Source organism: Rhinoraja longicauda, chromosome 8 (genome assembly GCF_053455715.1).
Source record: "Rhinoraja longicauda isolate Sanriku21f chromosome 8, sRhiLon1.1, whole genome shotgun sequence".
Classification (NCBI taxonomy): Eukaryota; Metazoa; Chordata; class Chondrichthyes; order Rajiformes; family Arhynchobatidae; genus Rhinoraja; species Rhinoraja longicauda.
Window position 1 is genome coordinate 1,497,467 of NC_135960.1, and position 22,177 is coordinate 1,519,643.

The 22,177-nt window shown below is 45.5% G+C and overlaps 1 protein-coding gene across 2 annotated transcripts in view; it reads left to right on the top strand.

Annotated features, from left to right (window-relative positions):
• The window catches only part of abcb6a (ATP binding cassette subfamily B member 6 (LAN blood group) a), a 164,680-nt gene extending 144,067 nt beyond the window's left edge, over positions 1-20,613 (top strand). For both annotated transcript variants that reach the window (XM_078403249.1, XM_078403248.1), the window contains exons 19-20: positions 7,773-7,841; positions 14,835-20,613. In XM_078403249.1, the coding sequence (XP_078259375.1) occupies positions 7,773-7,841; positions 14,835-14,985 (220 nt within the window). In that variant the 3' untranslated portion in view covers positions 14,986-20,613. The remainder of the gene's footprint in view (positions 1-7,772; positions 7,842-14,834) is intronic.
• Positions 20,614-22,177: the final 1,564 nt, after the last annotated feature.

Consider the following 22,177-nt stretch of genomic DNA (forward strand, 5'->3'; position numbering starts at 1 on the left):
GTGACGTCCCTTATTTGGGAGTGAGAAAGTTAGCAATCCTACCTACCCCACAGCCAACAATGGACCAGGTTCAGGAACAGCTACTTTCCTACAATTATCAGGTTCCTGAAACAACCCTAATTCTACCTCGACATTGGAACACCACAGACCACGTCTTGCACTGCAGCGCCAGTTCGATCCTGACTACGGGTGCTTGACTGTACATAGTCTTTACATTCACCCCGTGACCTGCGTGGGAGGTTTTCTCCGAGATCTTCGGTTTCCTCCCACACTCCAAAGACGTACAGGTTTGTAGGTTAATTGGCTTGGTATAAATGTAAAATTGTCCCTAGTGTGTAGAACAGTGTTAATGTGCGGGGATCGCTGGTTGGCACGGACTCAGTAGGCCAAAATGCCTGTTTCCATGTTATATCTCTAAACTAAAGTAATAAATGAGATACAAAGGTAGACACAAAAAGCTGGAGTAACTCATCGAGTCAAGCAGCATCTCGGGAGAGAAGGAATCGGTGACGTTTCGGGTCTAGACCGCATCAGTCTGAAGAAGGGTCTCGACCGGAAACGTCACCCATTTCTTCTCTTCCGAGATGCTGCCTGTCCCGCTGAGTTACTCCAGCTCTTTGTGTCTACCTTCGATTTAAACCAGCATCTGCAGTTGTTTTCCTACAAATGAGATACAAATCCTGCTTGTTGTACATCATTGTGAAAACTCTAAACGAGTGATCTTGGCTATAGCCTGAGTTCCCTGTTTGTGTTTTTGTCGTGTGTGAGGCCAGAGCTAAATCCTTGCTTCTTAGGGAACCCTCCTGGAGTGGAAATTGTCCCAGAGAGAGCAATCAGCTAATAGTCTAAAAGCGTTAATTTCCCTGGCTGTAAACACTTCAGACGTGAGGCTAATTGCCTCTTTGCATTTGAGAGAGTTCAACAGTAAGTGCATTAATGCAATAAATGATCAAGGGGAGGGGAAGTGAGGAACGCAGCAGAAATAACCTTCTGGGACCAGCCATTTAGTAAAGACCAAAGACCCAGAGATTGGCAGGGATACCCTGCATTCCAGAAATGATTCTCTCCCACTCCTTAGCCCCATTGAAAGATAATTAACTGGACAGACTCCCTCTTGAGTTGCTTTTGTTCAAGGCATTTCTAAGATTAGTTACGTTGTGTTCTGTGCTCTCAATGTGCAGTGATTTTCAATCCAGTCAGAAAGATGCAGGAGTTAAAACATGCCTCGAGCTTTTAATGAATGAAATAAACAGGAGTATTGAAGCACCATGTGGGTAGAAAGACGTATTTGAACTCTGACCGGCTCGATTGTAATCATGTATTGTCTTTCTGCTGGCTGGTTAGCATGTAACAAACAGTAAAACTAATAATAGCTTCTTATTGTCATGAATTATATTTAGAATAAACGTCATACATATGATCAAACGTTATTCCCTTTATCGTGTATCTGTACACTGTAAATGGCTCGATTGTAATCATGTATTGTTTTTCTGCTGACTGAATAGCATGCAACAAAAGCTATTCACTGTACCTCGGTACACGTGACAATAAACAAAGCTAAACTAAATGTGTGAGCCACCGGATTACATTATTAGCATTCCTATTCTCCAGTTCTTCCCAGATTTATTTTCTGTGCTTTCCAACCAAACATGTTTCAAAACAGTGCTGAAACATGAACAAATCGTGATCTTCAGGCCGGCAAGCCTGTTTTAGTTTGGTCACACTTCTTAAATTTTTTACAAGATAGCAGGTTCGTTCCGAGAAACCCATCGGAAACCGAAAATATCGTAAGTCGAAATGCATTGAATACACGTGGTCATGTGGTCAGAAGCGAGCTGTGGCCTGCTACAGGTCACTGCCGTTTGCACCATCGCAAAGTTGAAATGTCGTAAGCCAAAGCATCGTAAGGTGGGGAGCACCTGTATAGGAGTAGAGAGAGAGCCTTGAAATACTCACGTTCAAAGATACAGTAACATGGTGGTTAATTTCTGGGACATCTTCTATAAATCCTGGATCATTTTAAATTTCACCAATTTTGGAAATTAAATAAACGTAATAGAATAAGGATCAGGTGAAATCCAAAAGAAGATGAAAATGGAATGAAAAGTTATCAGTAATAGACCAGTTAGTCTGACATCAGTGGTGGGGAAGATGCTGGAGACAATTATAAAAGACGAAATTGCTGAGCATTTGGATCGCAGTAACAGGATCGTTCCGAGTCAGCATGGATTTACGAAGGGGAAATCATGCTTGACAAATCTACTGGAATTTTTTGAGGATGTAACTAGGAAAATTGACAGGGGAGAGTCAGTGGATGTGGTGTACCTCGACTTTCAGAAAGCCTTCGACAAGGTCCCACATAGGAGATTAGTGGGCAAAATTAGAGCACATGGTATTGGGGGTAGGGTACTGACATGGATAGAAAATTGGTTGACAGACAGAAAGCAAAGAGTGGGGATAAATGGGTCCCTTTCGGAATGGCAGGCAGTGACCAGTGGGGTACCGCAAGGTTCGGTGCTGGGACCCCAGCTATTTACGATATACATTAATGACTTAGATGAAGGGATTAAAAGTACCATTAGCAAATTTGCAGATGATACTAAGCTGGGGGGTAGTGTGAATTGTGAGGAAGATGCAATAAGGCTGCAGGGTGACTTGGACAGGTTGTGTGAGTGGGCGGATACATGGCAGATGCAGTTTAATGTAGATAAGTGTGAGGTTATTCACTTTGGAAGTAAGAATAGAAAGGCAGATTATTATCTGAATGGTGTCAAGTTAGGAAGAGGGGATGTTCAACGAGATCTGGGTGTCCTAGTGCATCAGTCACTGAAAGGAAGCATGCAGGTACAGCAGGCAGTGAAGAAAGCCAATGGAATGTTTGCCTTTATAACAAGAGGAGTTGAGTATAGGAGCAAAGAGGTCCTTCTACTGTTGTACCGGGCCCTGGTGAGACCGCACCTGGAGTACTGTGTGCAGTTTTGGTCTCCAAATTTGAGGAAGGATATTCTTGCTATTGAGGGCGTGCAGCATAGGTTCACTAGGTTAATTCCCGGAATGGCGGGACTGTCGTATGTTGAAAGGCTAGAGCAATTAGGCTTGTATACACTGGAATATAGAAGGATGAGGGGGGATCTTATTGAAACATATAAGATAATTAGGGGATTGGACACATTAGAGGCAGGAAACATGTTCCCAATGTTGGGGGAGTCCAGAACAAGGGACCACAGTTTAAGAATAAGGGGTAGGCCATTTAGAACGGAGATGAGGAAGAACTTTTTCAGTCAGAGAGTGGTGAAGGTGTGGAATTCTCTGCCTCAGAAGGCAGTGGAGGCCAGTTCGTTGGATGCTTTCAAGAGAGAGCTGGATAGAGCTCTTAAGGATAGCGGGGTGAGGGGGTATGGGGAGAAGGCAGGAACGGGGTACTGATTGAGAGTGATCAGCCATGATCGCATTGAATGGCGGTGCCGGCTCGAAGGACTGAATGGCCTCCTCCTGCACCTATTGTCTATTGTAATTGGAGCAGTGGAGCAGTGGTAAAGCTGCTGCCGCACAGTGCCGGAGACCCGTGTTCCACCCTGACCCCGGGGGCTGTCTGTGTGGAGCTTGCATATTCTCCCTGTGACCGCATGGATTTTGTCCAGGTGCTCCGGTTTCCTCCCACATCCCAAAGACTTGCGGGTTTCTGGGTTAATTGGCTTCTGTAAATTGCCCCTAGTGTGCAGGGAGTAGATGCGAAAGTGGAATAAAATGGAACTAGTGTGGAAGGTAGACACAAAATGCTGGAGTAACTCAGCGGGACAGGCAGCATCTGTGGAGAGAAGGAATGGGAGACGTTTTTCGGGTCGAGACCCTTCTTCAGTCTGAAAGCTAATGGCATGTTGGCCTTCATAAAGAGAGGATTTGAGTATAGGAGTAAAGAGGTCCTTCTGCAGTTATGCAGAGCCCTGGTGAGACCACATCTGGAGTATTGTGTGCAGTTTTGGTCTCCTAATTTGAGGAAGGACATCCTTGCTATTGAGGAGGTGCAGCGTAGGTTCACCAGGTTAATCCCCGGGATGGCGGAGCTATATGAGGAAAGATTGGAATGACTGGGCATGTATTCACTGGAATTTAGAAGGATGAGAGGGGATCTTATAGAAACGTATAAAATTATAAAAGTACTGGATAAGCTAGATGCAGGGAAAATGTTCCCAATGTTGGGGAAGTCCAGAACCAGGGGGCCACAGTCTAAGAATAAAGAGAAGGCCATTTAAAACTGAGGTGAGAAAAAACTTTTTCACCCAGAGAGTTGTGAATTTATGGAATTTGCTGCCACAGAAGGCAGTGGAGACCAATTCACTGGATGAATTTAATAGAGAGTTGGATAGAGCTCTAGGGGCTAGCGGAATCAAGGGATATGGGGAGAAGGCAGGCACGGGTTACTGATTGTGGATGATCAGCCATGATCACAATGAATGGTGGTGCTGGCTCAAAGGGCTAAATGGCCTGCTCCTGCACCTATTTTCTATGTTTCTAATTTCTATAATTATCCACCAAGTTCAGGAACAGCTACTTTCCTGCAATATCAGCTTCTTGAACCAACCTACATAACCGTAATCCTACCGCGGCAATGGTATACTATGGGCCACCTCTTGCATGACCGTGTACTTTTAATAGTGTCATTTTGGATTCATGCCTTTATTTTGCGTAGTGTTTTTTTTCACCATCTTGAATGATTCATGTTTATGTGTCCATGTGCCTGTGGTGCTGCTACATGCAAGATTTTCATTGTATCAGGACTGCACCGTCGTGATGCGGTAGAGTTGCGGACTCAGAGCGCCAGAGACCCGGGTTCAATCCTGACCACGAGTGTAGGAAAGAACTGCAGATGCTGGTTTCAATCGAAGGCAGACACAAAATGCTGGAGTAACTCAGCGGATCAGGCAGCATCTCTGGACAGAAGCAATGGGTGACATTTCGGGTCGAGACCCTTCTTTAGATTGAGCATGAGTGCCGTCGGTACAGAGTTTTCACGTTCTCCCTGTGACCACATGGGTTTCCTCCGGGTGCTCTGGTTTCCTCCCACATCCCAAAGATGTGCAGTGTTTATAGGTTAATTGGCTTCTGTAAATTGTTGCTAGTGTGTAGGATAGAACTAGTGTACGGGCGATCACTGGTCTGCGCAGGCTTGGTGGGCCGAAGGGCCTGTTTCCAAGCTGTACCTCTAAAAATTAAAACTAAATGTACCTCACCATTGGTGTGCATATGACAATAATCTTGACTTGAAACATAGAAACAGAAAATAGGTGCAGGAGGAGGCCATTCGGCCCTTCGAGCCAGCACCGCCATTCATTGTGACCATGGCTGATCATCCATAATGAATAACCCGTGCCTGCCTTCTTCCCATATCCCTTGATTCCGCTAGCCCCTAGAGCTCTACCTAACTCTCTCTTAAATCCATCCAGTGATTTGGCTTCCACTGCCCTCTGTGGCAGAGAATTCCACAAATTCACAACTCTCTGGGTGAAAAAGTTCCTTCTCACCTCAGTTTTAAGTGGCCTCCCCTTTATTCTTAGACTGTGTGGCCCCTGGTTCTGGACTCGCCCAACATTGGGAACATTTTTCCTGCATCTAGCTTGTCCAGTCCTTTTATAATTTTATATATCTCTGTAAGATCCCCTCTCATCCTTCTAAACTCCAGCGAATACAAGCCCAGTCTTTCCAGTCTTTCCTCATGTGACAGTCCCGCCATCCCAGGGATCAATCTCGTGAACCTACGCTGCACTGCCTCAATTATAAGGATGTCCTTTCTCAAATTAGGAGACCAAAACTGTACACAATACTCCAGATGTGGTCTTACCAGGGCCCTATACAACTGCAGAAGAACCTCTTTACTCCTATACTGAAATCCTCTCGTTATGAAGGCCAACATGACGTTAGCTTTCTTCACTGCCTGCTGTACCTGCACGCCAACTTTCGGTGATTGGTGTACAAGGACACCCAGGTCTCGCTGCACCTCCCCTTGAATTTGCAGCTGCTAACTCAATTAGAACTAAATGCTGTAAATATTCAGCAGGTCCAGAAGTGTTGTGGATAGTGAAAGCAATTAATATTTCATTACAGTGACCTCAGTTGGAATGTTGGGGCCAATCTCAAGCACTACACTTTTGAAAGTATGTCAGAACTTCAGAGAGCATGCAGAAGAGATCTACTGGATGTGTACCAAAAATCTGTGATTTTTTTTACATGGAGAGTTTGAAGAATGGTTGTTAGCCTTATAAGACAAGGTTATGAGGAATTTAATCAGGGTGATCATAAGCATGAGTTTTACAAAGGGTAAATGTAGAAAAAGAATATGTACTGCCAGACGAGTTGGTAAAGAATAGACAGAGGTAGGGTGGTGGCATGCTGGCCTTCATCGGTTAGGGCATTGAGTTCAAGAGTGTTGCAGCTCAATGGTGAGACCACCATTGAAATAGTGTGAAGATAGATACAAAATGCTGGAGTAACTCAGCGAGACAGGCAGCATCTCTGGAGAGAAGGAATGGGTGACGGTTCGGGTCAAGACCATTCCTCAGAGTCAGGGGAAAGGGAAACAAGAGATATAGACTGTGATGTAGAGAGAAGTAGAACAAATGCAAAAAAGTAACAATGATATCATTCCTTCTCTCCAGAGATGCTGCCTGACCCGCTGATTTACTCCAGCATTTGGTGTCTATCTTGGGTTTAAACCAGCCTCTGCAGTTCCTTCCTGCACGTTGAAATAGTGTGAGCAGTTTTGTCGCCAAACTATAGGAAGGATGTGATAAATCTAGAAAGGATGCAGAAAAGGTTCACAAGAATGTTGCCGGGACTGGAAAGGGGGGATATATTGACATTCTCAAAATATTAATGGTAACTAATGTTAGATAGAAACTATTTCTGCTTGTTGAAATATGTAGGAGACGTAGGTATGGTCTTAAATTGTCAGGTTCATAAATGATAGGAGCAGAATTAGGCCGTTTGGCCCGTCAAGTCTACTCCGCTATTCAATTATGGCTGATCTATCTCTCCCTCCTAACCCCATTCTCCTGCCTTTAACCCGTGACATCCAGACTAATCAAGAATCTATCTATCTCTGCCTAAACTATATCCATTGAATTTGCCTCCACATCCAACTGTGGCAATGAACTCCATAGACACAACACCCTCTAACCAAAGAGACTCCTCCTCATCTCTCCTCCAAATGTACGTTGTTTTATTCTGAGGCTATGGTTATTCCGGTCCTAGACTCTCCCACTAGCATCCTCAGGGCGGTCACGGTGCACAGCGGGAGAGTTGCTTCCTCACAGTGAATGCAACGCCGGAGACACGGGTTCTATCCCGACTACGGGCGCTGTCTGTACAGAGTTTGTACGTTCTCCTCGTGACCTGCGTGGGTTTTCTCCGAGATCTTCGGCTTCGTCCCACACTCCAAAAACTTGCAGGTTTGTAGGTTAATTGGCTTGGTAAATGTAAAAATTGTCCCTAATGGGTGTTGGATAGTGTTAATGTGCAGGGATCGCTGGTCGGTGCAGACCCGGTGGGCCGAGGGGCCTGTTTTTGCGCTGTATCTCTAAACTAAACTAAATCAAGGGGTCAAATTTCTAAAACTTACTTAAAAACTTGCAAAGGGACTGTCGTTGAAAAGCGTGCTTTGCAAGTCAGTATCTGAATGTTGACTTGCGCTGGATACAGTTCTGTGGATAGCCAGCGCAGAGTGCTGTCATCCCTGCATTCCAACGGAGAGGTTTAACAATTTCCTTCTCTTTCAGAATGTCAACAGTGATCCACGCAGATCAGATCCTCGTGCTTCGGGACGGACAGATAGTGGAGAGAGGAAGGTATGCGGTCCACTGTCAGGGACTTTCCCACCCATTTAACCTCAATCCTAGAGGGAGCTTTATTTTTTGCGGTTCTGCTTTAAAAAAAAAGGATTTGTTTGTCTTACACAGTATTTAACGACAAGGAAGAGACCTTTTCATCAGTCTAGGGCTTCCACAAAGGTGCTGTTGCTGGCTGTAGCATTAAAGATTGGAGAGACAGTAACTAGCCACATATTCTTTGATCACACATGTGACCCAAGAACAGGAATATTTTGTCTTGTAGTAATCTTTCTGGACAAATTGATGGGAAATCTGCTTGCACTTTCATAACACATCTGGGCGGCTCGGTAACGCAGCGGTAGAGTTGCTGCCTTACAGCGCCAGAGACCTGGGTTCGATCCTGACTACGGGTGCTGTCTGTATGGTGTTTGTACGATCTCCCTGTGACCGCTTCAGTTTCTCCAGGATCTTCGGTTTCCTCACACACTCAGAAGCTCATAAGGAATAGGAGTAGAATTAAGCCATTCAGCCCATCATGTCTACTCTGCCATTCAATCATGGCTGATCTATCTCTCCATCCCAACCCCATTCTCCTGCCTTCTCCCCATAACTTCTGACACCTGTACTAATCAAGAATCTATCTATCTCTGCCTTAAAAATATCCACTGACTTGGCCTCCACAGCCGTCTGTGGCAAAGAATAACACAGATTCACCACCCTCTGACTAAATAAATTTCTCTTCATCTCCTTCCGAAAAGAACGTCCTTTGATTCTGAGGCTATGACCTCTAGTCCTACACTCTCCCATTATTGGAAACATCCTCTCCACATCCACTCTACCCAAGCCTTTCACTATTCTCCAAAGACGTACAGGTTTGTAGGTAATTGGCTGTGTAGAAACATAGAAACATAGAAAAATAGGTGCAGGAGTAGGCCATTCGGCCCTTCGAGCCTTCACCGCCATTCAATATGATCATGGCTGATCATCCAGCTCAGTAACCTGTACCTGCCTTCTCTCCATACCCCCTGATCCCTTTAGCCACAAGGGCCACATCTAACTCCCTCTTAAATATAGCCAATGAACTGGCCTCAACTACCTTCTGTGGCAGAGAATTCCACAGACTAACCACTGTCTGTGTGAAGAAATGTTTTCTCATCTCGGTCCTAAAAGACTTCTCCCTTATCCTTAAGCTGTGACCCCTGGTTCTGGACTCCCCCAACATCGGGAACAATCTTCCCGCATCTAGCCTCTCCAACCCCTTAAGAATTTTATATGTTTCAATAAGATCCCCCCTCAGTCTTCTAAATTCCAGCGAGTATAAGCCTAGTCTATCCAGTCTTTCTTCATATGAATGTCCTGCCATCCCAGGGATCAATCTGGTGAACCTTCTCTGTACTCCCTCTAAGGCTAGAATGTCTTTCCTCAGATTAGGAGACCAAAACTGTACACAATACTCCAGGTGCGGTCTCATCAAGGCCCTGTACAACTGCAGCAGAACCTCCCTGCTCCTATACTCAAATCCTTTTGCCACGAATGCTAACATACCATTCGCTTTCTTCACTGCCTGCTGCACCTGCACGCTTGTTTTCAATGACTGGTGCACCATGCCACCCAGGTCACGTTGCATCATCCCTTTTCCTAATCGGCCACCATTCAGGTAATACTCTGCTTGCCTGTTCTTGCCGCCAAAGTGGATAACCTCACATTTATCCACATTATATTGCAACTGCCATGCATTTGCCCACTCGCCTAATCTATCCAAGTCACTCTGCAGCCTCCTAGCATCCTCCTCGCAGCTAACACTGCCACCCAGCTTCGTGTCATCCGCAAACTTAGAGATGTTGCAAACTAGAACATCTGGGAGATTCCTTAGTGAAGATAGATCCAAAGTACCGGTTCAACTCGTCTGCCATTTCCTTGTTCCCCATAATAAATTCCCCTGCTTCTGTCTTCAAGGGACCCACATTTGCCTTGACTATTTTTTTCCTCTTCACATACCTAAAAAAGCTTTTACTATCCTCCTTTATATTATTGGCTAGTTTACCCTCGTACCTCATCTTTTCTCCCCGTATTGCCTTTTTAGTTATCTTCTGTTGCTCTTTAAAAGAGTCCCAATCCTCTGGCTTCCCACTCTTCTTTGCTATGTTATACCTCTTCCCTTTTATTTTTATGCTGTCCTTGACTTCCCTTGTCAGCCACGGGTGCCTCTTACTCCCCTTAGAATCTTTCCTCCTCTTTGGGATAAATTGATCCTGCAACTTCTGCATTATTCCCAGGAATACCTGCCATTGCTGTTCCACCGTCTTCCCTGCTAGGGCCTCCTTCCAGTCAAATCTGGCCAGCTCCTGCTTCATGCCTCCGTAATCCCCTTTGCTGTACTGTAACACTGACACTTCCGATTTTCCCTTCTCCCTCTCAATTTGTGGAGTAAAACTTATCATATTGTGATCACTGCCTCCTAATGGCTCTTTTACCTTGATTCCCCTTATCAGATCAGGTTCATTACACAACACTAAATCCAGAATTGCCTTCTCCCTGGTAGGCTCCAGTACAAGCTGTTCTAAGAATCCATCTCGGAGGCACTCCACAAACTCTCTTTCCTGGGGTCCATTACCAACCTGATTTTCCCAGACTACCTGCATGTTGAAATCTCCCATAACCACCGTAGCATTACATTTGCGACATGCCAATTTTAGCTCTTGATTCAACTTGCACCCTATGTCAAGGCTACTGTTTGAGGGTCTGTAGATAACTCCCATTAGGGTCTTTTTACCCTTACAATTCCTCATTTCTATCCATACTGATTCTACATCTCCTGATTCTATGTCACCCCTTGCAAGGGAGTGAATATCATTCCTTACCAACAGAGCGACCCCACCCCCTCTGCCCACCTGTCTGTCTATTCTATATGCTGTGTACCCCTGAATATTCAGTTCCCAGCCCTGGTCCTCTTGTAGCCATGTCTCTGTAATTCCCACAACATCATACTTGCCAATGTCTAACTGAGCCTCAAGCTCATCCACTTTATTTTTTATACTTCGCGCATTTAAATACAACACTTTAACTTCGGTATTCACCTCCCCTCTCACACCGGTCACAATTGGCCCTGACCGTACTCTCTTATCCCATCTAGAACTTCCCTTCCCATTTATTCGAGAGTCCTTTGCAATTTCTCCTGTATTCGCTTCTCCTTTAACTCCATCTTCATATTCCCAATTTGTCAACCCCTCCCCCCCACTACTTAGTTTAAAGACACACGTGTAGCACTAGCAAACCTACCTGCCAGAATGTTGGTCCCCCTGCTGTTAAGGTGTAATCCGTCCCTTTTGTACAGGTCACCCCTACTCCAGAAGAGATCCCAGTGGTCTAGAAATCTAAATCCCTGCTCCCTGCACCAGCCCCTCAGCCATACATTCATATCCCCGATCTCTCTGCCCCTTGATGGGCCGAAAGGCCTAATTCTTCTCCTAGACTTTATCAACATATGAAACAATAATACTCCCATCAGAAAATTTGAGTCAAGTGCCACAAATACAGTTAAAGGGAACTTGGAAAAATAGTCAAGATTGTTTGATTGTTATACTGTATGTCCCGCTATGGAACAATGGAATTCTTACATGGAGGAGGAGAGGAAAACAAGATGGAAAGGTGTGCTGGTAGGGTAAAGTAAGAAGGGCAAGTGGATGCTTGTGTGCGGCAAATAGAGTTGCCAACTGTCAAGTATTAGCCGAGACAGCCCGTATTTTGGGCTAAATTGGTTTGTCCTGTACGGGTCCGCCCTTGTCCCGTATTAGGCCCGGGGCCCGTGGGGGGGGAGGGGCGCTGTAGGCCCAGACACTATACGCCATGGGGCCGCTGTAGGCCCGGACACTATAGGCCCGGGGCCCGCTGTAGACCTGGACACTGTAAGCTAACGGAGTGTGTTCGCCTAACAGAGGTTGCATAGCAACCCGCCTCCCAGCCCGGGCGGCCGCCATTGGTGGAGCGGGAGCACGTGGCCGCTGGCTGGGTGAGGTCACGTGGGGCGCGGGGCGGTGACATCACCTTGTCCTTTATTTGGGAGTGAGAAAGTTGGCAACCCTCGCGTCAAATGTCTCTCCTGCTGCAGACAATATAATTTCAGAGAGCAGAGCTTAAAGAGGAATTCACCTTTAAAATAATGAGAGTTTTTGGTATTTTAATTGGGATCTTAGAGCCATGTATCTGGGATTCAATTCTTTCAGAATTTACTAATTTTCCTAGATCAAGTTTATTCTCCTCACAAATCCATCCCCAGTGGAAAGTAACATAGACAGGTACATGGATAGGACAGGTTTGGAGGGATATGGACAAAATGCAGCCAGGTGGGACTAGTGTAGCTGGGACATGTTGGCCGGTGTGGGTGAGTTGGGCCTGTTTCCACGCTGTATGATTCTATGACTCTACATGACTCCAATATTACTATTGCCATTGCTTTCCCTGTTCCTTCCTTGAATGACTTACCAGTGAGGTTACCCCTCACACCATAATTAGACTCCCAAATCAAAAGCTTTTCACTGTATCTTGGTGCACGTGACAATAAACTAAACTAAGACCCCGCTGAACATCTTTGCCTCTATCTCTGCTGAATGGTTTTAGGAATTATATGTTTTCTGGTGCTGTGAAAGGCCTGCCTGAGATTGAGGATTTAGTTTCTTCCTGTCTCAGCCCCTTGTTCCGTCAGACAGATCATTATCCTTCCCTTCACCACCTTAATGGGTTTAGTATTTGCTTTAGCACATAGTGCAGAAAGTAAACATCACACTTGGCTTAACATCATTGATGGGATTGACTGAGATACCTATTGCCTTGGAGCCTGAGAGAACCCTCTTCATCCCTCTCCTCAGTAATTACTTCTAGTTAAACATCTCTCACACACTCATGTTTTCTTTCCCTTGTTCTCTTCCCCGTTTGCAACCACTCCTCAGAAGTTTTAACTTCTCAAGATTATTTTTCGATTCATCTAAAGTATAATTTGAAATGAAAGTAGACACAAGATGCTGGAGTAACTCAGCGGGTCAGGCAACATCTCTGGAGGGAAGGAATGGGTGATGTTTCGGGTCGAGACCCTTCTTCAGACATTTGAAATGGTCTCAAAACTGGTTGACCTTCCAAAGCCGGTAATTAGTATTTTTAAAGAACTATAAATAATTAGAATGCAGGAAGTTGCAGATGCTAGAATCTTGAGCATAAAAAAACAACTGGTAGCACTCAGTACGTCAGGCAGCAGCTGTGGAGGCGATTGACACACAACATTTGGAGTCGAGACCCTTCTTCAGACTGACCTCTACCAAATTGTCTTCTGTCTATTCCCTCCACAGATGCTGCATGACTTAGATGAAGGGATTAAAAGTACCATTAGCAAATTTGCAGATGATACTAAGCTGGGGGGTAGTGTGAATTGTGAGGAAGATGCAATAAGGCTGTAGGGTGACTTGGACAGGTTGTGTGAGTGGGCGGATACATGGCAGATGCAGTTTAATGTAGATAAGTGTGAGGTTATTCACTTTGGAAGTAAGAATAGAAAGGCAGATTATTATCTGAATGGTGTCAAGTTAGGAAGAGGGGATGTTCAACGAGATCTGGGTGTCCTAGTGCATCAGTCACTGAAAGGAAGCATGCAGGTACAGCAGGCAGTGAAGAAAGCCAATGGAATGTTTGCCTTTATAACAAGAGGAGTTGAGTGTAGGAGCAAAGAGGTACTTCTACAGTTGTACCGGGCCCTGGTGAGACCGCACCTGGAGTACTGTGTGCAGTTTTGGTCTCCAAATTTGAGGAAGGATATTCTTGCTATTGAGGGCGTGCAGCATAGGTTCACTAGGTTAATTCCCGGAATGGCGGGACTGTCGTATGTTGAAAGGCTAGAGCAATTAGGCTTGTATACACTGGAATTTAGAAGGATGAGAGGGGATCTTATTGAAACATATAAGATAATTAGGGGATTGGACACATTAGAGGCAGGAAACATGTTCCCAATGTTGGGGGAGTCCAGAACAAGGGGCCACAGTTTAAGAATAAGGGGTAGGCCATTTAGAACGGAGATGAGGAAGAACTTTTTCAGTCAGAGAGTGGTGAAGGTGTGGAATTCTCTGCCTCAGAAGGCAGTGGAGGCCAGTTCGTTGGATGCTTTCAAGAGAGCTGGATAGAGCTCTTAAAGATAGCGGAGTGAGGGGGTATGGGGAGAAGGCAGGAACGGGGTACTGATTGAGAGTGATCAGCCATGATCGCATTGAATGGCGGTGCTGGCTCGAAGGGCTGAATGGCCTACTCCTGCACCTATTGTCTATTGACACACTGAGTTCCTGCAGCACTTTGTGTTTTGCACAGGAATCAAGTGTTTTATTGTCATATTTGTCCCGAAATGGAACAGTTAAATTCGTATACAGTGGCACAACAGATATGTAAACTGTAAATACCATAAAATTACTCTGTAAATATCATAATAATAACAAAACTTCAGATAGTTCCTCTGTCCCTCCCCCTTCCTAGTTCTCCCACAGTCTTCCTGTCTCCCACTACATTCTATCTCTGTCCCGCCCCATCCCCTGACATCAGTCTGAAGAAGGGTCCCGACCCGAAACATCACCCATTCCTTCTCTCCTGAGATGACCCGCTGAGTTCCTCCAGCATTTTGTGATACCTTCAATTTGAACCAGCATCTGCAGTTATGGCTGGCTCGAAGGGCCGAATGGCCTACTCCTGCACCTATTGTCTATTGTCTATTGTCTAATAGTGCAAAATATAACAGTAACAGTCTATTGTGGTTCAGAGCTTATGTGAGGTTGTTGTGTTTAATAGCCTGATGGCTGCAGGGAAGCAGTTGTTCCTGAACCTGAACGTTACAGTTTTTAAGCTCCTGTACCTTCTTCCCGATGGCAAGGGCGAAGTGAGTGTGTGGCCAGGTGGTTTGGGTCTCTGAAAAGGCAGCCAGAATCATCAGAGATCATCATCAAAGATGAACGTCATGCAAACAGTTTTCCGATTCTGTTTCAGACACGAGGAGCTGCTCGCTAAAGGGGGAGCTTACGCTGAGATGTGGATGAAACAGCAGCAGCAGTCGGAGACAGTAGACTCATCATCTGACACTGAAGCCAAAGACAGGAGCACTGAGAAACTGCAGCCACCCAGCAGCAAGAAGGACTGAAAGCCAGCCGTCCCAACAGCAAGCTGATCAAGGTTATCTCACCATCGATGCCGTCAATGTACTGAGCCCGTGTGCTCAGCGCGCTGGGTCACACGATTGACCCGAACACTCATCACGTGGATACAGACTCCCAGAGAAACCGATCGGTCTCCAAGAGGAAGAAAAGATCCCACTGATTACATCATTTTCTTTATAGGTTTTGGGAAGTAGTTTAAAGCTCTATCGTTTAATTTGTATACTCAGACATTTATCCCATGTGTTTCGTGATTGGACTTAGGATGTGTATTTGTCCGTTATGAGAAGAGGCTTCTTGGAAAGTTTGTAAAGTATGGCAAGTGGTAAGAAGACAATTGGTGCAGGAGGAGGCTATTCGGCCCTTCACGCCAGCACCGCCATTCGCTGTGATCATGGCTGAACATCCACAATCAATATCCCGTTCCTGCCTTCTCCCCATATCCCTTGACTCCGCTATCTTTAAGAGCTCTATCTAGCTCTAAGACACAAAGGACAGGCCAAGGAGCTGTCTTCTGTTGAAACCGTGTAATTATGATTGAATACCTTACCAAGTGGTGTCTGAAACTAAAGTGCTTAATGCACTGCCCAGCTAAACTATCCAAAAGCAGTCACCCCAACGTCAGTGTGTGTGCTGACTTGGTTAATCTCAGCTCGGGGAAGGGAACCTGTTACTCAGCATTCCTGGGCATGGGGAAAGGATTGTGAATCCAGCTTCATTGATCTTCTGTGACCTTGTCAGAAAGTGCTTTCACACAGACATCAGGCTAGTAAAAGAACATGTGTGTCTTGTTTAGCTGCCCCATCAAAGGCCTTGGCTGGTAGTGTTTCTCAGGTGTGAGGCTTTATTCTTCTCTCGTGGTTGCTACCATTAAGAGGGGCAGATTCTGTAGGCCTGAAATTTATTTTGCCATCAGCTGAAGTGGCGCAGCGGTAGAGTTACTGCCTCACAGCGCCAGAGACCCGGGGTCGATCCCGACTACGGGTGCTGTCTGTACGGAGTTTGTACATTCTCCCTGTGACTGCATGGGTTTTCTCAGGGTGCTCCGGATTCCACCCACACTCCAAAGTCATACAGGTTTGTAGGTTAATTGACTTTTGTAAATTGTCCCTAGTGTGTAGGATAGTGCTAGTGTACAGGATAATCGCTGGTCGGCACTAAAGGCCTGTTTACGTGCTGTATCTCTAAAGCCTAAAAGTCAATCAGCCCATTGCTTGGCTCACCCAAATTTCAATTCTATGAAAGTCAATAAGTTAGAATATTGGCTGGGGATTAGAATGGGCAGTTGCTATAATACTACGTAGACACAAAATGCTGGAGTAACTCAGTGGGGCAGGCAGCATCTCTGGAGAGAAGGAATGGGTGATGTTTTGGGTCGAGACCTGAAACATCAGGTTCACGTCATGGAGTGAAACGGGCCCTTCAGCCCAACTTGCCCAGGCTGACCAAGATGCCCCATCTACACAAGTCCCACCTGCTTGCACTTGGCCCATATCCTCTAAACCTTTCCTATCCATGTACCTGTCCAAATATCTTTTAAACATTGGGATAGTACCTACCTCAACTACTTCCTCGGACAGCTTGTTCCATACACCCCCCCACCTTCTGTGTGTGAAAGGTGCCCCTCAGGTTCCTGTTAAATCTTTCCCCTCTCACATTAAACCTGTGTCCTTTGTTTTTTTTTAAATTCCCCAACTTTAGGTAAAAGACTCTGTGCATTCACCCTATCTATTGCCCTCATGATCTTGCACAACTCTATAAGATCACCCCTGATACTGTTCATGTATTCCTGATCCTGATCAGAAATTGGTTTTCACAAAAAACAAAGAGCCAAAGGTTTGCAGTGAAGCTCATTCTGAGAGCTGGTGAGAACGAACTGGCAACCCTCCGTTCTAAGAACAACTTGGCGGCACGGTGATGCAGCGGTAGAGTTGCTGCCTTACAGCGCTAGAGACCCGGTTTTGATCCCGACCACGGGTGCCATCTGTACGGAGTTTGTACGTTCTCCCCGTGACCACGTGGGTTTTCTCCCGAGATCTTCAGTTTCTTCCCAAATTCCAAAGACGTGCAGGTTTGTAGGTTAATTGGCTTGGTGTAAATGTAAAATTGTCCTTAAGGTAGTGTTAATGTGCGGGGGTCGCTGGTCGGCGTGGACTCGGTAAGCCAAAGGGCCTGTTTCCGCGCTGCATCTCAAAAACTAAAAAGCTAAAAACTTTAAAAACTGGTGGCATAACATTGACAGTATTAGGTCATAAGGAATAGGAGTAGAATTAGGCCATTTGGCCCATCAAGTCTACTCCGCCATTCAATCATGGCTGATCTATCTCTCCCTCCTAACCCCTTTCTCCTGCCTTCTCCCCATAACCTCCGACACCTGTACTAAACAAGAAAAATTGCAGAAATATGTTTGCATCCTTTCCCCATCTCCAAAACCCTTGGCTCCGGTGGAATATTTTAAAATGCCATTGTTGTAAAGCAGCAAACATAGCAGATAATTATTTCACAGCTAGCTCCCATACACATTAATGAGATGAGGATTAGTTCATCTGTTTTTAGTGATCGTTGCTAAATATTCATTCAGTAGACAATGGAATTCTCTTCTACTAGAGCAATGGCTGTAGCTTCTTTTAAGTTCATAGAGTCATAGAGTGAAACAGCATGGAAACAGATTCTTCGGCCCAACTTGCCCACACTGGCCAATATGTCCCAGTTACACAAGTCTCACCTGCCTGCGCTTGGTCCTTATCTCTCCAAACCTGTCCTATCCATGTACCTATCCAACTGTTTCTTAAACGTTGTGATAGTCCCAGCCTCAACTACCTCCTCCGGCAGCTCGTTGTGTGAAAAAGTTACCCCTCGGATTCCTATTAAATCTTTTCCCCTTCACCTTGAACCTATGTCCTCTGGTCCTCAATTCCCCTACTCTGGGCAAAAGATTCCGTGCGTCTACCCGATCTATTCCTGATTTTACAAATTCATCTAAGACTCCAGACGGGGTCTGGGTTTAACATTTTATCAGCCATGTTATCATTGGTACAATAGTGAGCGTCTAGCTATTGCAGTCTAGACACCAGACTGAGACTGGAAGTCACAATCTGTTGGCATGGTATTTCTTAGTGATCCATAAGAACACTCAGGAACACTTAGCACTTGCTGTCCAGTAGGTACACTGACAGCTGACAAGAACGTTACAAATAGATCAGGGGAAGGCTATTTAGCCCCCTGTGCCTGCTGCACAATTTAGATTAAGACTGATCTTTCACCTCTGTACCACTTTGCAAGAACAGAGGGTTTAGGATATGTCTAAAAAAGTTTGAAACAAGGAACTGTAGATGCTGGTTTACAAAATAATGTGCTGAACTGGATATACTCAGCGACTAAGCCTGTTGGCTGGAAATTCTAAAGTCTCACTACTCTTTGATCCAAGGAATTTCTCCTCATCCCTGTCCTGATTGGACATCTCTTTTTTCGACACCCTTTCCCCAATTCTGGCCACCCCATCCATTAGAAGTATTGGCATGTTCATCAGTTGTAGGAGCAGAATTTGGCCATTCGGCCTATCGCATCTACTCCACCATTCAATCATGTCTGATCGATCTTTCCCTCTCAACCCCATTCTCCTGACTTCACCTCATTGCATCCGTACTAATCAAGAATCTGTCAATCTCCACCTTAAAAATATCCATTGGCTTGGCCTCCACAGCCTTCTATTGCAAAGAATTCCACAGATTCACCACCCTCTGACTAAAGAAATTCCTCCTCATCTCCTTCCTAAAGGAACGTCCTTTAATTCTGAGGCTGTGCCCTCTGGTCCTAGACTCTCCCACTAGTGGAAACATCCTCTCCACATCCACTGTCCAGGCCCCTCACTATTTCATTGAGGTCCCCGCTCATCCTTCTATTTCCCCTAATAGAAATTCATTTGCCTCAGTTAGATCACTGTTTCAGCGTATGTCACTGTACTTAGTTTATATAGTTCAACGGGAAATGGCTGAATGTTTGTAGAAATGTATTTTTCTGATATACTGTTTCCCCAGACATGCATAATTTTCATATATCAGGGTCAGTTTTCAACATATACTTCATTTTTTCCAACTGCTTGAGAATATAGGTAAAGTCTGCACAACCGCTCCTCGTAGGAGTGTGACACCAACCCATAATGTATGGACCTTTGTCATTCTTGGCCAAGGGGCTGTTGCCTCCGCTGGGCTGTTGACTCCGCTGAGATGTTTACTGATGAAGCTTCAGTATCTTCAGGCTCCAATGCACTTGGATCCTCGGCTTATCGTTGCATCTGATAGCAGTCACTTCAACAACACAGCACTCTCCCGCTCATATCTTGGATTGGCCCGTAACCTTCAGCCCCAAAATACACAGTGCCAGCAAACAAGCCAAGCTTCTCAAGGTAGACTCCAAAATGCTGGAGTAACTGATGAGGTGAGAAGGAATGGGTGACGTTTCGGGTCGAGCCCCTTCTTCAAACTAATGTCAGGGGAGGGGGTGGGACAAAGATAGAATGTAGTTGGCGACAGGAAGACTAGTGGGAGAACTGGGAAGGGGGAGGGGATAGAGAGGGAAAGCAGGGACTATCTGAAGTTAGAGAAGTCAATGTTCATACCGCTGGAGTGTAAGCTACGCAAGCGAAATATGAGGTGCTGTTCCTCCAATTTGCGCTGGGCCTCACTCTGACAATGGAGGAGGCTCAGGACAGAAAGGTCAGATTGGGAATGGGAGGGGGAGTTGAAGTGCTGAGCCACCGGGAGATCAAGTAGGTTAAGACGGACTGAGCGTAGGTGTTCAGCGAAACGATCTCTCAAATGAGCCAAGCTTCTCATTGGGCCACCTCATGAGGTATTGGTTTATTGTTGCCACGGGTACCGGGATACACTGAAAAACTTTATTTTGCGTGCTAACCAAGTAAATCATACTCTACGTGTGTAGTACGCTTCATGTTTATGGGTATATATTTTATTTAATTTACATCAGTTTATTTGGAAAACTGGTTGCATTGGTGATTACCTGTGTACACATGGGTTTTTTTCCTTTGTGATATGCTATTTCTCAGGTTAAGTATAAATAATGTATTTTGATGCTTCAGGAGTTGTTTCCTCTACACACCTCCAAGATCTGAAGAAGGGTCTCGACCCGAGACGTCACCTATCCATGTTCTCCAGAGATGCTGCCTGACCTGCTGAGTTACTCCATCTCTTTGTGTCTACTCCTTCTTTGCTAAGTGCCCGTGGGAAGTAAAGCAAAGGTGTATTTAAAATCAGTAGATTAAATAATCCCACTGTACAACAGCTACATACCACCACTGGAGTTAAACTCTACAGCAGAAGATCTTCTTCTTGCGTTTGAGGCAGCAGACATTATGTAATGCCCTCCAGGCGCTGTAGCCAGTGCAATGTGCTGCTGTCAAGGGCCGTGAGGTCTACCCCTCCACCAGGGGGACGGAGGACAGTGCAGAAGATGGAAGAGCTTCATACCTTTGAGTTTTGTGAAGGGAAAATATCTAATGTAGCTGGTTAGGATCATTCGATACAGGCTTGGCTTGTTATAGAGCTCCTACTGTTTATGTAACAATTATGTAGTCATAATGTAACAAAGGAATAAAGTTAAAGGTTTTAAAGACGTTGGAAGAATTCACTTATTACGACTTTGAAGAGGCCATTCGACTCACGGTTTCCACATCAGCTCCCAGAAGTTTTAGAGATACAGTGTGGAAACAGGCCCTTCGGCCTACCGAGTCCGTGCCAATCAGCGATCCCAGCGCATTAACACTATCCGACACACACACTAAGGGAAATTTTACATTTCTACCAAGCCAATTAACCTACAAACCTGTATGTCTTCGGAGTGTGGGAGGAAACCGAAGCACCTGGAGAAATCCCATACGGTCACGGGGAGAACGTACAAACTCCGTACAGACAGCACTCATGGTCGGGATGGAACCTGGGTCTCTGGCGCTGTAAAGCAGCAGCTCTATCGCTGCACTACCGAGCTGCCCAGTGTTCATTCCCCTTATTTTTCTGATATCCTACCTTTTTTTTCTCTCTCTGTAGTGTGAGGAGTTTGAGCTATGTATGGAAGGGCATCCCTGGGGCAGGAACAATCTGAACAAGGGAGTCAACCCGAAACGTCACCCATTCCTTCTCTCCAGAGATGCCCCAGAGTTACTCCAGCTTTTTGTGTCTATCCTGGGGCAGGAACTTTGTGGTTGACAAATAGATCATGAATCTGTTCAGTGATCAGCTGAGAACATGAGGGTAAATGAGTCTTGATTTTTTCAGGTAAAGGGGAAAAGATTTAATGGGAATCTGAGGGGTAACTTTCACACAAGGTGTATGGAACAAGCTGCCAGATGGGAAGTTGAAGCAGGGACTATCGCAACATTTAAGAAGCAATTAGACAGGTATATGGATAGGACAGGTTTAGAGGGATATGGGCCAAACGTAGGCAGATGAGACTAGTTTAGATGGGACATGGTCGGTATGGGTAAGTTGGGCCGAAGGGTCTGTTTCCACACTGTATGACTTTGACGTAGAGAAAACCACGAAGTGCTGGAGTAACTTGGCAGGTCAGGCAGCATCTCTGGAGAACATTGATAGGTGACATTTTGGGTCGGGACCCTTCTTCGGACTCCTGACTCAAAATGTCACCTATCCATGTTCTCCAGGGATGCTGCCTGACCCGCTGAGTTACTCCAGCACTCTGTGAAACGTCACCAATCCATGTTCTCCAGAGATGCTGCCTGACCCGCTGAGTTACTCCAGCACTCTGTGAAACATCACCAATCTATGTTATCCAGAGATGCTGCCTGACCTGCTGAGTTACTCCAGCACTCTGTGAAACGTCACCAATCCATGTTACTCCGAAGTAACTCAGCGGGTCAGGCAGCATCTCTGGAGAGGAATGGGTGACGTTTCAGGTCAAGACCCTACAGATTGTGAAGAAGGGTCTTGACCCAAAAAGTCACCCATTCCTTCTCTCCAGAGATGCCTGTCCCGCTGAGTTACTGCAGCATTTTGCGTCTATCTTCGGTGTAAACCAGCATCTGCTGTTCACTCCTACATATTTCGTCTGTAGTTCCTTGTTTCTACAGAAAAAAACATAGTGCCTTTATCAGCACCAGAGGAACCAAGTCTCCAATGAAACAAAACATTTGAGGATGCTGAGCGA